Raw genomic sequence first — 16736 nt, 5'->3', positions numbered from 1 at the left:
AGCCCAACGTTCCCACCTTAAGTGACCATACCCCTTGTAACAATGTCCAGTCACATGCACGAGTTCAGACGCTGGCAGATGTTGGCAGGCCATAGATAGTATATGGTGGTATTTAGAATCTAGCAAATATCATAGAGCAGTCATGGGAGAATCAGTCTTCTCCAGACGCTTCTCTAAAATCGAGAAAAGAAAAAATCGAGAGATCAAAAACGATCCTCGTAGTCATGGCCAGTAGAGAAGCTAGCACTTGGTATTAGAGCGTCCTGCTAGTAGCGAGGATGTCTCGACAGACACAAAAGTGATCAATGGCCTCTCTTCTCGTTTTCCCAGTCTGTGTATCCTCTTTATATCCGTCTAACCGTGTCTTTCCCTTCATACGTCCCTTCAAATCGGTTTCAAGTCAGTAGAGACCAGTCGATTGGGGCATTGTTTCATAGTTCTCATAACCACTGCTAATAGCAAATAAGTGAAATCCTCGTCCGTAGCTTCTCTATCCCTCTACCGCTCAGGCTGACGTGCCCAGGCTCTGGATATATCGGCCACGTTCGACGTTGGCATACGCATAGGGCCTCGATTCGGGCGGGAACGTGCCATCAGCAGCCCACAAGTCGATGAGGTACTGCATGGGCTCCAGCTCGGTGGGCTGCAGCATATCCAGCGTCGTGGCTGTCAGGATGAAGTGGCTGAAGCAGCTGTTGAGCTGCTTCTCGAGGTTGAGGTGGTAAAAGGGCTCGACGAAGTGATCCCAGTACAGGTGGGCGTAGACGCGGAAGATCTGGCGGAAGATGAGCTGACAGGTGCTCCCGAGCTGCTTGGGGAATCCGCTTCGAGAACCAAGCCACTCCTCGCCGCCTTGCTGTTGCTGGAGGGCGTTGCTGGTGTACTCGGGATGCAAGGCAAATCCCACCGTGTCAGGGTCGGTAGGGAACAGCGCGGGATCGTCAATCTTTCCGGACATCCATCGCTGCATCAGCGTCATGTACTCATACGCTGGCAACTCCACCGGCTCGTGATTTCTGTTGAGCCAGGTGTACGAGTGGTTCCTATTACACAGCAGGCGCACGCGTGCATTAGGTTAGCCGACACGCGCTTCCAAAAAACTCACCGAGGCAGAACAGAGGTGATACAAGGGGCAGGGGGGCATGGAAGATTGGGCAACGGGCAGTGAACAACAACGCCAGTGGCCGAGGGGAGAGGGAAGACTCACTTGCCCGCAGACATCTTGGGGCATGTATTCGGGTTGCATATGCTGCTGCCATCCTCCTCCTTTTCGTGAATGACCCGGACAAAGTTCCAGAGGTTGCGGTAGTGCTCGACAACTGTATGGCAGTCCAAAGTCAGCAAAGGTCTCGACCGTCTCTCCTGCTTCTCTCTTCTCTTCTCTTCTTCTTTCTTCCCCTTGAATGTCTCTCTCTATCTCTTCTGTCGTCTCGATAGACTCACCCTGGTGTGCCACCCACTCTCCTGGATCAACCGTCTTTGGCCGAGCACTCAGTGTCATAAAGTTTCCCTTGACAATGTGTTTGGCACATGCTGTGTTGAGCCATAGCGGCAGCGGCCGAGGGATGTCGAGAACCGTAGGAACCACGTCTATTGACTGGCCATGCGACCGGGACTCGGGCAACGACACTCTGGGCACGGGACTCGACGTGGACGGATGGCGATCCGCAACCGCGGGCCTGTGGAGGGAGGAAGCCGAAGCCGAAGCTGAGACTGGGGCTGGGGCTAGAGACGAAGCTGGCGATTCAGCAGTCGGTGTGGTTGGACTCTTGACAGGAGTCCCTGCCTTGGCAGAGGTCCCCCGAATCTGGGCTTTTCTGGTGTCGCAAACAAGAGCATCGCGTTAGCAAACTTGCGGCTGGAGGGACGCTGGAGCAGGGGGACGCGTAGTAAAACAGGCCCGAGGAAGACAGCAGCTCAGAGAGAGCCACAAGGAACCCTCAGGATCGAAACATTGGCAAACGGCCAGGCTTACATTCCAGAGAAGAGGTTGGACATTGCGTGGTAGGACGGCAGCTTTTCCGGAGTAAACAGTGTGAGCTCGTGCTTATGACAAGGGAAAAGAGACGATAGGCCGCCTCCCCCTGAACACAACGCGACGCTAGGCTGCGCGAGGCCTAGAGCAGGGGACTTAGCTAAGCAGAGGCTGCGGAAAGGGGGGGCGGGAACAGTGGCTGAATGGCTGTGGGCTTCTATCAACAAGTCTGCAGCAGTAGGTAGGTTGGTTGGTAGGCTTCACTTTCCAACGGGCTACCTTACTCTACTGGTAGTTTACCCGCTAGTATTACTCTCTAACTCAGTCTCTTCTCAACTCAAATTGAACGTTTATTCAGCGAGGAGCGAGCGATATGTTCTCAGCAGCCGGAGATGCAGACAACATGACACAACTACTGGTACCTGCTGCTGCTCCTCAGGTGCCTTGTACAGTAGCTCACCTCCACCCAATGGCCGAGTATAGGTTATGACACCTGCCGAGGCACGAGAAACCACTACTCGACGTTGGAGGGTTTCACAGCATCACAGCATCATCAAGGCCCGACGGAGCCACCTTCCAACGAATCATCGTGGATCGCCCCCCTCATCCATACACGCGTAGGAAGCATGTGCCGAGTCTGGGCCTCCCGTATCATCAGATTTACCACAAGCAAAGCACACCAATGATAGCCCTCCGATCGTGAGAACCAAGACTGTCACCCTCCATCGAGATCTGTCACAACCCATCTGCGGGACAGCCCTCAGACTAGTCATGCCTTGAGGCCAAGGCCATCTCATCAACAATTACGACATGAGGTGGAAGGAGAGAAGAAGAAGAAGAAGGGAAAAAGCCTCATCACCCCTTACAGAGCGCGCGGCTACCGCTTGTCTGTTCAAATCCAGGGAGGAATGAGACCTGGCGGATACGAGATGAGCAGACAGCCGAAGGACAGGCGGAGAGACGGACAGTCACAGACACAGACACACCACCCGCCCTTGAGATGATCATGGACGGACGAAAACCCGGTACCTGGAGCCCTGGATGCAACCATTTCGGGTATCGAGAGGGGGCCCAGAATCTTGGTCGGCTGAGATTGCGGTCCAGCTCAAGACCGGTCAAGACACTTGTACGGGTATGTTTATTGTACAATCCGGTTTGCCAGCGAAACCTCTCCCCGCAATGATCGTGATCACGCCTTTTGGGCGAAGTCCGAAATTTATCGGACGCATGTCTCATCACATCTCATCTCATCTATTGGCAGGCCCCTCAATCAATCACATTGAATTACTAAGAAAATTGCTTTACGTCTATCGATTAAGAGCGGATGACGCCTGGATGTCCTGGACGCGAGTCTCAGTTGGCTCGTAGGCTTAGGACCCTTCTGATCAAGCGATCCAATGTTAAATCATAGACATTCGATACTGCTCGTAATATCTCGTAGGACCGGCTTCGAAGACTCTGATCCGAGGCCCTTTAGACATATGTCTCACTTGTTCCGACAAGGCGTCAGTCAACCCATCGGCCAATAGACCTGAGCTTCTTGGTATCCCGAAAATTTTCGGCCCCATATCTCGAGGGCAAGTCACACTCCTCGAGGCAAACCGCTTCCTTTGCCGGGGCTTCGAGAGGTGTCCGAAGATTTTCGGGCGGCGTATATCTAACACATCAAGGATGACTTCAGACATGCCGCTTCTAGAGGGTGTAGACTATTGTGTTGCATTTCAGATGTCCGAAAATCTTCGGGCGGCGTGAGTCTAGTTTGAGGGCATCTTGTGATCAAAGCGACTCTGCGACATCTTGTCTTGAAGTTCTCCGTGGCAATATGATGATCATGATTCCTGGGTTGAAGCCTCGCTAGACCACCAGCACCCATGTCCTCACTTCGGGCAGCATCAGACCAAGACTGCTGGCGGTAAGAGTTCGAAAGTCTGGAATATTTCGGCCGCCCATGTCACCAAGACAGGCAAATATGTCTCTAGGAGAAGAATCCGACTGGCACCATTCAAGGCAGAAGCTCAGGTCGTCACCAAAGCTTCCAAATTCAGTGTCCGATGCAACGTCCGAAAAATATCGGACGTCCCATGTCTCTCAGAGTCTCCCAATCATGTCAATACACGTCGCGATAGCTGGACCATTTGCAGAAAGGAACTGCTACATCGTGTCGAATGAGGACATATACAGGTTCGCACACATTGAGAGGCTCTCTCTTATTTGCTACATGCACTATGAGGACCGGATCCTTAGCAGGATAGAAGAAGTCAACATGTAATACATTGATTTCTCGATGAAAAGGGAGATTGATACTACAATAGCTATCATACGATCATTACCTACAAACTGGAAGCTATGATATCGCGGTCGGCAAACTGCTGAGTCCTCTTTCGCAGTTTCTGCTTATTCGTACCGGCATACAAGCATCGACGGCGTCTAAATGTCCACAGCAACTGCCAATTGGCAAGTATTCTCGCGGTTATGGAAGACGTCATAGAAGGACGAGGTCTGCCCAAGTCCTGCGATCCTGCGACCGACGCGGTGGTGCAGGCGCATGTCTCAGTTGATGACTGTCGTCTCCGACTGGGCACGGCATTAAGATGTATATAGATCGGTCAGATATGGCGAGCATAGAGCCCAGGCCTCGATCTATGCAACTGCTTCCGAGAGGGTGTCCTGCCTCTCCACTCCCTCACTCGCGGCTAAGCGGCTGCAACTGCGGTTCGGCGAGATGACATTCCACCAGAGGCGTTGTAGTACTTGGTTGTCACGACCCTGTTCCTATGAGGCACTGTGCCCTGAGAGCCCGTCGACTCGAGGTAGATATGAGCCGAATTTGTCAGATCACCTTGAAGTACCTTAGTTCTCGTGCCGAAGTTTGTCATCTAACTGAGGAGTTCAAAGGATAGGGTAGGGGCAACTGTGTGACTTGCCAGAGAAGAAGAGTGAAGGGAAAGCTGTTCTTAGGGTCTGATAGCAGCAAAAGTCTTCGCGCCGTTACAATAACATTTGAGATGCCGAATCTTGAGCCTTTCCCCATCTACTTAGCTGTAGAACGGAGTGACAGAGCCCGCTCCGGGACTTGCCTCGTGCTCGACCGTGCATCAGCATTTGCGGTGGTGCGAATCCTCCCCGTCCTCATCAGATCAAACTCCTCTAGTTGAGGTGTTACAACATATGGGGAGTCTCGGCATTTTCCATGGCATTTCCCAGACTCAAATAACTAGTAGGCAGGGGATAATATCCATCAAAACAGCCGCCGATCCCGTGCGTAATGAACATCGTATTGCTCCGGTCGAGGCTGCTCTTTGCTCTATAAAGGACTCGTTTCCATATTGCACGTTGCAACTCCCGATGACCGCAAATCGGACAGAAGCTGGCGTATTTACCAGCGTTGATTTGATGGAGACTTGTCTTGTTCCCGTCGAAAAGTGTCAACGCGATCTTGGAGGCGATCTTCGGAATGCAGACGAGGTGCACTATCCAATTTGTTCGAGCTTGACGATGTAGCAAACGACTGCAGAGACCATCCTATCCGTCTAAGATCCACCTTCTGGTCCCTGTAGGACATTCCGGTCGCCAAACTCAACAGCCTACGGTTCAAACAACGGTCATGAAATTCTTCCTTGTGAGTGACAGCACAGGGGCAGTCTAGCAACAAGGGGTCGGCATCTTCACTTCGCCCTGTACAAAGCAGCTTTGTTCAGGGGAGGCATCTCGTCGTCCTCTCGAAAAACTCGAAAGCGGATCTTCGCGAAACATAACCCTATAGCAACGTCATTACGGCTTTCTTTGGGCATCTCTGCTCACCAACATTGGAAGCACGACCACGCTGCCGGCAATCGACAATAGTGTTGAGTCCAGACGAGCCACTTCTTTTTCAGCAATCTCGAACCTTTTGATATGGATCGACGACTTGTGTAAAGCCACTGTCTCCCACTTTTGGGTACGCAGGTCCAGGTGCCAAAACTCGATGATACTCATATGCCTCCCCCGGAGCTTAGGATGGGAATAAAGAGAGCTGAACGCTTCAATTTACCTAGGCTAGTTAATAAATCGACGGTTGTGTGCTGGTACTCTAGCCAAAGCTGAGGATAGATCCAACAGGAGGCCGTGCAGTTTACCCTTCTTGCCCTGAGATGGTGCACAGATTCAAGGCAGCCCTCAATCTATCCCATCCTGGAGTCTGGCTTTGAAAGCCACAGGCTGTGAACAATATGATGGAATTCATTATGTTGGAATTTCACGTGTCAATGCCCTAACCGCCAAGAGTCGCAGTCTTCCTCGCACAATATGGACGGGGCCTCCCATCACCACTCTGCCCCCAGGACGCCGGGCGGCAACATGCCCTCACCTCAGCCTATGGGCGGTTTGTGCGACACATCGCCAAAGCACATCATATTGGATTCTCTTCAACGAGACCATTTGCCGAGGGGATTCGAAACCGTGTATCTTCTGAAAAGCTGGGGCAAACGCGTTGTAGGAAGGCTCTTCCGATGATTTCTCCTGAGGTGGACGTCGTGATGCATAGAGCTAAGCCAGCATTATCCATTGACTGATCAATGGCATAGGTGAGTGTGATCTCAATGGAAGTTCCAGATACGTACAGGATGAAGATTGTCGGTAGTAAGGTAGTCAGCGGAATGCGTCGATTATTTGGGGCCAGAGGGCAGCTGAGCAGGGGCACTGCTGATAATGGTTCGTTTCTGCCGTTGCTGTTGAAGAACCACTGCAAGTATTTTCCCCGCAGACTTGCAGCCTGAAGCATCTACCGAGGGTTCTTTGACAGTGTGTTTGCTGCTCTATATGGCAGTGCTGTTGTCCAGCCATGCTGTGCTCAGCCTGGCAATGTCCGGCCTTCAACTCTGGAAGGCAACCTTAGGGGTACACCGATACATCCGTCGAGCTCCTGTTGCAGCGTTTCAATATGCCGCACAGGATCTGGTCTCTCCATTCCTTGCGAGAATGACCCAACTTTCGGCGCCTGGGAGGCGGATCTGTGCCTTCAAGAGGTGGCCGTGTTTCAACTCGTGCCGATTCTTCGTTTCGTTCTCGAGGGCAAACTGCTACCCGGCAGTAGGAAAGAAGGAGAGTGCGTTGCTACGTGCCGGCTGTCCGGTCACTCGAAGGAATAGAGCCCCGTGAAAGTTCATGGAAATGGCATCTAGATATTGATACGCGCGATAAGAACGCCCCAAAGCCGCAGCAAAACCGACAAAATCACACCCCTGTTGGCGTGATGCAAGCGTTTCGTCAAAGATCTTGGCTGGGATGCGAACGTGTGTTTCAAGACAGCAACAGAGCTGTTACAGGAGACAACCTAGCCTGGAGAGCTCCGAATGCTGCGAAAATGAAATGCTTCGACCATCACGGACACGCCTTGTCAATGTGTTATTGTTGGCGAGTCCTCTTTCCACCGTAATAGCTCAATTTCCAGAATATCGCTTGGTGATAGGGGTAGGGCGTTTGGTCGGTGTCAACCACGGGAGACGCAACGGACTTCTCCGTCCCTTGATTGACGAGCACTCTTGATCACAATCACACGCTTGCACATGCATGTAATAAGCAACACAGCTTCCACTACTCGTCCATCTCATTCTAAGTTTAGGTGCTTATTATAGCTTCTGGAAACTAATCCAGAGCTTGGTTGAGTTGGGCTAGTACCGAGTGCAAAACAGACGGGGATGGTCTTCCTCGAAGAGCAACTAACGAAGATGCACTCCGTAGCAGCATCTTCAAGATAAATAGGCGTAGGGAATAAAGCTGCATTCCTTCTAGAGCCATTCTACTGCAAGGAAATGCACAGCTACAGCTGAATTGCGGTCATGGCCATGTCCAACCGCCTTGGCAATCTCGACTTGCGGGCCCTTGCCTTGCAATCAATGCATTTCGGGTCAGGCGACTTTTGTTTTGGCCCTGGGCCTTGACTCGACCTTTTTCTGGCCGTGAGCAGGGTACGTACCGTGCCTGGGGGGCCCCCCATTAATGGGGAGCCGGTCTTCTTTTCCCTCCTCTTCTTCGCCTTCTTTTCCCCCCCACCAACAGCCACACTCGCATGCAACTTCGTTCTTTCGTCGCCAACTTGGTTCAAGGTAAGCAAGCAGCATCTTTCCTCATCAGAAAGGGCATCTCGTCTTCTTTCAGCCTCCACGGCCTCTTGTTCGGTCTGTTAAATCAAACAAGATCCGCCAGCCTGAGCCAAACGGTAAGCCAATCTCCTCTTCAACCACTCCAAACCCATTACCTTGTTCCTTTCTCCCCTTTCGAGAATCGCACACACATTCACGCGCCACACACCCACCCTCACACTCTCACAAGCGATGGCTTGGAGCCGTTGCTCGCAAAAAAAGGAGGCTTTGTTTCCTTTTCTGCTTCTCTTGTCCTTTCTTTCTGCCCGGCCCCTCTCTGATTCGTCCCGCTCCTATTCCCGCCATCGGCATCTCGTCAGGTTTCACAGCGCCTCGCGAGCTCCCTCTCATTGCCCGCTGGTGCGGCCATCTGATTTGTCCTTGCCCCCCCCCTCGAACTCCCTTGCAGACGAAACGCGTTCGTACGTCCAGAGCCTATCGCTCGCCGTCTCCCCTCGATTCCGTCTCCACTAGCTCCAGTGGCGCTAGGTGAGATACCAGAATCAAACAGGGTACGAAGACGTGTAGAACCGGTCCCTAGGCGGCTTTCTCTCCCTGTCCCATCACTCTCCTAGCCTCTCCTGGCCTCTCCCAGCAGCTCGCAACAGCGGACTAGGTCGGAATCAAGTTAGCAGCAGCGTGTGTTTTTCTGTGCCTCTACCGTTCCCTCTGCTGTTCGGTGCTGCTTGGGTGCTGATATCGCCCTCGACCTTTGCCCGGGCCTCTGCAGCTTCAACCTCCTGCGGCTGAGCCCCGTTCCCGCTGTGTCAAGCTGCTTCTAACGTTTGATCCAGCCTTGAAACCCTCTCCAGACCGAGACGGCGCCATCATCCCATCTCCGATTCCCGATTCCCATCTCCAGCCCTTCAGTCTTGCATCTTCCTTTCATCAACCAACCCAATTCTTTGTCTTGTTGCCTGTGTCCCCTTTCGCCGATCCATCGTCCTTGATCCTATTCTCTACATACACCGCGCATAGCCCAGCCCCTCGCCCAATCCGCCCTCCACCGACTCGTCGTCTCGATCCTAACCAACCCCTCCCACCGCATTACCAGCCTATCTTCGAAACCGAAACTGAACAACCAGAAGCAGTAGACCGTCATCAAGCCAGAACCGAAAAACTTGGGACGAAATGGCGCAAGCTGGAGTGCAATCGTTGAAGGTAATCGCATTCATCTGCTCCTCTCTCTTCGATTTTTTTTTCCCTGTTACTTAACTGACGCCTCCTGTCTTTTCTAGTGTGTCGTGACCGGTGACGGTGCCGTCGGCAAGGTATGTCGCAGTTTCTCTATCCCTTCTGCTAAACTCTGGTCGACTAACGTATGGCTTTCGCGTAGACCTGTCTTCTCATCTCGTACACGACCAATGCTTTCCCCGGAGAGTACATCCCGACCGTGTTAGTTCCGCCTTCCGATATGACAGAATCACTCTGGGCTCGCGAACGTTGGTTGTTGACTTTGGGTTCTCCCATTACAGGTTTGACAACTACTCTGCTAGCGTCATTGTCGATGGCAAGCCGATCAGTCTGGGTCTTTGGGACACTGCAGGCCAGGAGGATTATGATAGACTCCGGCCCTTGTCCTATCCCCAGACCGATGTGTTCCTCATCTGCTTCTCCGTCGTGAGCCCTCCTTCTTACGATAACGTTGCCGCAAAGGTATGATATGCACTGCCTCCCTGTTCTGGCTTGGGCGACAAGAGCCGTGCATCTGACAATACACAGTGGCTCCCCGAGATCACCCACCACTCGTCTGGAACCCCCATTATCCTCGTCGGTACCAAGATCGATCTTCGAGATGACCCTGCTACGCGAGCCGCCCTGACCAAGCAACACATGGAGCCGGTCAAGTACGAGAACGTGCTCAACTACGTCAAGGAGGTCAACAAGACGAACAAGATCATCTACAAGTACATTGAGTGTTCCGCCCTGACGCAGCGGAACCTCAAGAGCGTCTTTGACGAGGCTATCCGGTAAGCAACGCCTAATCAACCAGACTGCTGTGGCCCACGGCCTATTTTACTCCCCCCTCCTGCTCTCTGCCTGTCTCGGCCCCCCTTACATGGCTAACATTTCTTGTTTTGATCAGTGCGGTTCTCAACCCCACCCCTCAGGCTTCCAAGACCAAGAAGTCCAAGTGCTCGATCCTGTAGAGGATTTCTAGCCGTGCCATATCGTTTTCCCATCTGTAGCATTTTGGGCAGCGAAGGCCCCTGCTAGATTTTTTCTTCTTCACGGACGATTTACACAATCTCGAGCCACCGCCGCCGAACGATTATCTTTTTGGGTCACCTTAGAACGGTGTACATTACAGAAACCCCCCCGGGACGTATTTCGATGAACTACTAGACCGACCCAGCATTAATGGAGAGCGGAGGACAAGACGAAGGCGAAAGAGGGTCGGGGCTCTGAAAAAGGAGATTTCTTTTCTTTTTTTCCTAATGATTATGGCTGTCCTGTGTCTTGAGATTCCCCCCATTTTCCTGGTACTTGTTGATAGGGATGCAGCAATCCGGAAAATGACATTTGTTGAGCAGGACGGCATGGTGCCGACGCCATCTCGATGGTCCTAGGAAGCTGCAAGACGAAGAGATTACTTTACCGCTCCATGGCGTCTGGCAAATTATAACGAATTTCATTGAACTCTGCGTTGCACAAGTCGTTTTTGTTTGTTCTTGAAAGACTCGTTTTTGACTCCTTGTTTCGATGTTTGACATCGCAAAGCTTCTTCGAAATTTCTACTTGATCTGTTCTTCATCTTCAACTTGCACTCATTTTGGTCTGCCTTGGTTTGGTACTGCCCATAGATGATGGCACATGCATTCATGAAGGTGCTGATATATAGGTAGAATAGCGATACTCAAAAGGTAGCGTAGCTATCTCAGATTAGCTCAGATAACTGGCAGAATGCACAAGAAAGAATCGAGGTCCATCCAATTATATTGGGGGTATCTTTCTTCTCCCCTCCACATCATGCTTTCCCGTTCTTTCCTCCGGCTAATCGATGCCGAATGCCGCTCCTCTATATGACGGAGGGATTAAAGTAGATAGATACATGACAAAAATGAAACAAATAGACCAACAACGACCGGAACGAGGGAAATCAAACAATTGAGCAAGCGCCAGAGAATGCGTCCACGAAAATCTTTAAGTTGGCTTGATCAAGCCGCGAAAGAACCTGGCAATCAGTGTCCAAGACCAGGGAGACGAGCAAGGCGGCTGGGGTGAATGTCCATTCTGGCCGAGCCATTGCTGCCGCCGTTGTTCTCCTCCTTGGCCGTCTTCTCCTTTTCAATGCGCTTGGCTCGGTTCTCGTCGAGCTTCTTGTTCTTCTCCATGATCTTGTCCTTGCGGCCCTGGCCCTTGCCGCCGCCTCCGGCACTGTAGAAGAAATATTGTTAATACAACTTCACAATAGGCATAGCTTTAAGGAGGAGTTTTGTAGACTTACGTGAGCTCAACGTTAATCTTCCTCGGGGGAGAGATGCCGTCGTCAAACATGGTATGGTGGAACTTATCCAGACACGTCCGCTGGTGCGTGGGGGTTGCAAACTCGACGAAGGCGATGCCCCTGCAGGCCTTGGGGTCCTCCTTCTTGGTCAGGCACCGAACGGCAACGGGCTTGAGGGAGGCGAAATGCGCCGTGATGGAGGTTGCGGTGGCGCTGTAGGGGAGATTGCCAACAAAGACAATGTTGCGGCCGGCCTTTTGCGCGGCGGACGGGTCGAGGTCGATGGCATCTTCGCCTTGTGGGACGCTTTCCTTGGAGGAGTCCTGGTTCTCTTTCTCCTTCCTCTCCTTCTTCTCCTTTTTCTTCTCCTTCTTCTCCTTCTTCTTGTCCTCCTTGTCCTGCTTCTTGGATGCCTTGTCCTCTGACTTTCCGTTGGTCTTGGACTCAGCCTCGGCCTCAGGCTTGGTCACAGCCTCAGCAGCCTGTGCGGTTCCCTCGTCACCGTCGACATCCATGCCCTCGGGCAGGTTCTGGAGGTTCTTGAGCTCTTCCTTCTTCTCCTTCCGGGACTTGTTGTTGTATTTGCTTTTGTCCTTCTTGGGCATCTTGGCCTTTCGCTCCTCCTTGTCCCGCTTCCTCTTCTCCTTCTTCTCCTTCTTCTTCTCCTTGCGCTCCTCCTTGAACTTCTTTACCCTCTTTTCTCCTCCCTGGCCGGCTGTCGCGTCTTTGCTGTGATCGGCGTCATCGTCGCTGCGCTTGCGCTTCTTGTTGGCTTGATCTTGGGGCACGTCGACGGGCCTGGCGTCTTCGGCCGATGCGGCAGCGGCACGTTTGGACTTCATTGTGCAATATCTTTAATAGATTGTAGTAGATCCAAGAATAAAGATTGATGTAGAAGATAGAGACTATAAAGTAAAAGGAAAGAGCTGCGCAATGTTTCGACTGCTTCCAGCTCTGCGCAGTCCAGGTGTGATAAGAGAAAAAAAAAAATCTCCAATCGCTCTTATCGCGGTTAGATTACCATAACTTCTTCTTTCGGGTCGGCCATCTTTTTCCTTATAGTGGGGCACTGCTGCCGGAACAAAATGCTACGAGATACCAAAGCAGACGGGAGGCAGACCTGCTAGCGCTGGCCGTCACAAGCAGGCTGTGATAAAGCCAAACTAGTATGTACTTGATAGAGGAGATCAATTATATGGGGGAGCTTTATTTGACGCTATAATTTTTATCCTCGACCAGATATGAAGATACTATTCTAGTTGAGAGCCGGAATCGACAGGAAACACTAAAGCTTCGAAACAGGGCTCTGAACAATTGCCATGAAAGTGTTGGGACAGCTCTCGGCCTTCTCAGGCTCTAATAGTTGGTGAGCTTACCAGGCACCTAAGTGTTACGAGTGCTGTAATTGGGCCGCTAACTCGCCGCGGGTTCTTCCGCTTGTACGCCGCGTTGACGCCACCCGCTTCTTTATCATCTTTCAGGTTATGTGCGAGAATGCCACGGCAAGAACCGCGACCTGGAGCTGCGTTCCATGACGTGATCTCTGGTCAACTATTCGGGACGTCTTCGTCTGTCCTCGTGTTCGGCTATCGAGGCGATAGTCTCCGGAACGAGTGCATCAGACAGATACGATGTCTCCTTTCGTTTTTTTCACCACAGTCGCAACCAGCCTGCCAATCGGGATATGTGCAACTTTGTCGAGGCAAGAGCTGTTCAAGTTCGGAGAGAATCCGCGCAGTGATACAGAGTAATAGATAGTCCCTTCCCAGAGAGTGATTCTTCGTCACTCATTGCCCGAATGCCGAGCTCTCGGCGTCATGCCCCCATAACCCTCAAACGTACAGCTCTGTTCGTTCCTGCCACTCAACCGTGCGGGGAAGCGCGCCCTCTCTATCCTTGCCTCTTTCCTTTGGAGCACGGGTGGATTTCAACTTACCTACTCGAGCAGGGCACTGAGATCTGAGCAACCACGGAGGACCTTGACTGCCGTATTTGCTTACCTACAGTAGGCATGATCGCTCTTACCCCACGTAAAGTTTAGGCTTTTACCCCGCAAATGACAGGGGCAGTAAAAACCAATTGAGTCCCTCGAGTTAGCGAGTCGGTGGATTCTGAGATTTTAGAGGCGGCCTAGAATCTCAGTCTGTTGAAGAAGAAAGCCATGGATCGGAGCATATCGTTGGATTGTGTGGGGAATCGCCAAAGCCGATGACCGCCTTGGAGACAAATTGGAGGAGGCATCAAGCATCTTACCAAGCTTACGGAGGACCTATTACTAGGTACCTAACATGACGGTGTTTTTGCTATCCAATCCACATGCACCTTATCGTGGCTATCGCCGTGATCCCGTCGGGTCATTTTGGACACATTTGACTCGCTTGATTCACGTTCACGAGTCAGCGAGTCGGACATTCGGTTACTCATGATAAGCGGCAAACCTCGAGAGACCTAGCAAATCTGGTTTAGCCTCTTGGAGTTGATTGACACTCAACTACTGGCGACACGATCCCCCATTGATCCGTTGGGCCAAGCTCTTAAAGTAGCGCCAAAGAAGGGACCAGCAAGCTTGACGCCATTCAGTTCTGGTTGCTGTGAGGACATCCCAGATACCGATACCAACTGCCAGGATTGTGTGTCCCATCCATGCTGTGCTAACCCCCATGGTGGAGCAGAATGATGAACGCATTGCACCACCATCGTGGGTCACCCCGGATTATCATCAGACCTCCCCAGCTGCGAGTCTTCCGCCATTGGCACTTGATGCTACGCAGTGCTGCTTGGCAACATTACATACATACAGCACAGAGGCCACAAGAATGAGACCGTAACGAGTCAGTTTCCAGGCCATGGAACCCCTTAGATCGGCAGGCTGCTCAAGTAGTACATCCTCGGTCTACTATATCATATGTTGTCCCCCCTCATCTGAGACACAGACACTCGTTTCCTCGGATGTAACCCTGCTGTCTACCATCCTTATCTCCTCTCTCGCATCTTCTCTTCTTCTCCAAGTCTCTTTGATCTGCCTCCCCACGTACCTGCCAAGAATCTATAGCGTTTCATTGTCCCCGGCCTTTACCTTTTGACCTACGACGACACAATGGATGCAAGAAGCCCTACCTCTGCCTCTGAAAAGGCAGAGGTTGAGAAGATTCAGGATGTGGCAGCACCACATACTCTTGGGAAGACAGGAACAGAGACGGCGTCTGATCCTGCCATTGGATCGTTTGTCGACGTTGATGAGCAGAAGGTTTTGCGCAAGGTACGGCATCTCTCTAACAAGGAGAGCAAACAGACGAACCAATTGACTATATCACCCTCACTAACAGGAGACTGGTGTAGATGGATATTCGATTAATCCCCATGCTGGCGGCTCTCTACCTCCTCTCATTTCTCGACCGTAAGTTGAAGATTTACAGCATCCATGACCGCACAAGGCTGTCAAACTGACAACAACAACAAAAACAAGGGGGAAACATCGGTAATGCCAAAATCGAGGGGCTTCAAGAGGACCTCCACATGACGCCGGGGCAGTACAATTGGTGCCTCACCGTCTTCTTCTTCACCTATGCGGCTTTCGAGGTTCCTAGCAACCTGCTCCTCAAAAAGCTGCGTCCTAGCCGCTGGTTGCCATTAATCATGGTCTGTTGGGGCGTTGTCATGACGCTCATGGGCATAGTTCAGAGCTTCCGGGGCCTGCTTGTGGCTCGCTTGTTCCTGGGAGTAACTGAAGCCGGCTTGTTTCCCGGCGTAGCCGTGAGTCTAGCCTTCAGCTATCTGATAGACTTATATGGAAACCTCATCTAACGCCGCAAGCATAGTACTATCTCACAATGTGGTACTGCCGTCACGAGATTCAACTTCGACAAGCCCTCTTCTTCTCCGCCGCCTCAGTCGCTGGAGCCTTTAGTGGCATCCTCGCCTTTGGCATCAGCAAGATGGACGGCATCGGGGGCCTTGCAGGCTGGCGCTGGATCTTCATCCTCGAAGGAATCGCAACTGTGCTCGTTGCGGCCCTTGCATTTTTCTTTCTTTACGACTTTCCCGAAACGGCCACGTTTCTCACCGAGGAGGAGCGTGCGTTTGTGGTCTATCGACTAAAGTACCAAGGTCAAGTCCAGACCTCGGCCGACGGGGAGATTGAACAAGCTCAGGTTGCACAGGCGGAAGAGTTTGAGTGGAAATACGTTCGTCAAGCCTTTACCGACTGGCAAGTCTGGGTCAATATTGTTGTATATTGGAGTGTAAGTCTCGAATCTGGAATAACTCTGTGGTCTGCGATGCTCATACGCAACGGGGAAAACGATAGGTTGTCTGCCCCCTCTACGGCATCTCCCTATTTCTACCGACTATCATCAAGTCTCTCAACTATACGTCTAGCACTGCCCAGCTAATGACTGTGCCCATCTACGTCGTCGCCGCTATTCTCGCCGTCATCAGCGCCTACTTCTCTGACAAAGTCGGGAGGCGAAGCCCCTTCATCATTGGCTTCCTCCTGATGATGATCATCGGCTTCTCCATGTAGGTGTTCAGCCTGAACTACTATGAAAGAACGATCGCGCACGGCCGTCTAACAATTCGATCCAGGTGCATCGCTTCTTCCAACCCGAAGGTTGTCTACGGAGGAATCTTCGTCGCCGCATGTGCCATTTACCCAGCTTTTCCCGGCGTCATCACATGGCTGTGCAACAACCTGTCAGGGAGCTACAAGCGCAGCGCCGGAATGGCACTTCAGATTGGCGTTGGGAACCTTGGAGGCGTAAGTTGGCGCTGGGGCTTTCATCTTTCCCTCCCGCTGCTCTTGACACTGGACCTCAGGACTGACTGCCTCGTGCGGCTAGGCTATGGCATCCAACTTTTACCGTCAGGCCGACAGCCCCCGATACATCTTGGGCCACGGCTTGGAGCTGGGCTTCATCTGCTTGGGTATCATCGCGAGCTCCGCCCTGATCTTCAGTTACTACACCGTCAACAAGAGACGCGCCCAGAGGCTGGCCGATGGAGAGCTGGCAAAATTCACGCCACAAGAGCTGTCGGCCCTGGGAGACCGAGCCATAACCTTCCGTTACATGTTCTGATGCTTGGATTGCAAACACGCAACCTTTGTTTCTTCTCGCAACTTGCAAAGAATACCTAATTACTAAAGCAAACAAGCATAAACGACATTGTATTTCTGCCATGACTGACTCGGCGTACT

At 51.9% G+C, this 16736-nt stretch overlaps 4 protein-coding genes across 4 annotated transcripts; 2 read left to right on the top strand and 2 right to left on the bottom strand.

Moving 5' to 3' along the window:
- Positions 1-505: 505 nt before the first annotated feature.
- BBK36DRAFT_1164980 (Mob1/phocein) lies at positions 506-1998 on the bottom strand (the record flags this gene model as incomplete). Its single annotated transcript, XM_024894717.1, has 5 exons — positions 506-1043; positions 1208-1319; positions 1444-1597; position 1869; positions 1976-1998. The coding sequence occupies 5 exons, from the start codon at positions 1996-1998 to the stop codon at positions 506-508; spliced, it is 828 nt and encodes a 275-aa protein (XP_024753771.1).
- A 7187-nt stretch (positions 1999-9185) lies between these two features.
- On the top strand, positions 9186-10244 carry BBK36DRAFT_1174300 (Rac1 small GTPase; the record flags this gene model as incomplete). The annotated part of the gene is made up of 6 exons (XM_024895918.1): positions 9186-9255; positions 9333-9365; positions 9431-9489; positions 9570-9750; positions 9817-10064; positions 10181-10244. Exons 1-6 carry the CDS (start codon positions 9226-9228, stop codon positions 10242-10244), a joined length of 615 nt encoding a protein of 204 aa, XP_024753770.1. The 5' UTR covers positions 9186-9225.
- A 1032-nt stretch (positions 10245-11276) lies between these two features.
- On the bottom strand, positions 11277-12384 carry BBK36DRAFT_1155255 (hypothetical protein; the record flags this gene model as incomplete). The annotated part of the gene is made up of 2 exons (XM_024893815.1): positions 11277-11472; positions 11543-12384. The coding sequence occupies 2 exons, from the start codon at positions 12382-12384 to the stop codon at positions 11277-11279; spliced, it is 1038 nt and encodes a 345-aa protein (XP_024753769.1).
- A 2255-nt stretch (positions 12385-14639) lies between these two features.
- BBK36DRAFT_44987 (MFS general substrate transporter) lies at positions 14640-16617 on the top strand (the record flags this gene model as incomplete). The annotated part of the gene is made up of 7 exons (XM_024898086.1): positions 14640-14801; positions 14882-14939; positions 15009-15295; positions 15361-15783; positions 15849-16060; positions 16127-16298; positions 16381-16617. 7 exons carry the CDS (start codon positions 14640-14642, stop codon positions 16615-16617), a joined length of 1551 nt encoding a protein of 516 aa, XP_024753768.1.
- Between the last annotated feature and the right edge of the window lie 119 nt (positions 16618-16736).

The sequence above is a fragment of the Trichoderma citrinoviride genome (assembly GCF_003025115.1).
Source record: "Trichoderma citrinoviride strain TUCIM 6016 unplaced genomic scaffold BBK36scaffold_1, whole genome shotgun sequence".
Taxonomy (NCBI): Eukaryota; Fungi; Ascomycota; class Sordariomycetes; order Hypocreales; family Hypocreaceae; genus Trichoderma; species Trichoderma citrinoviride.
Note: the sequence above shows the minus strand (reverse complement) of the source record. Positions and strands in the feature narration are given on the sequence as shown.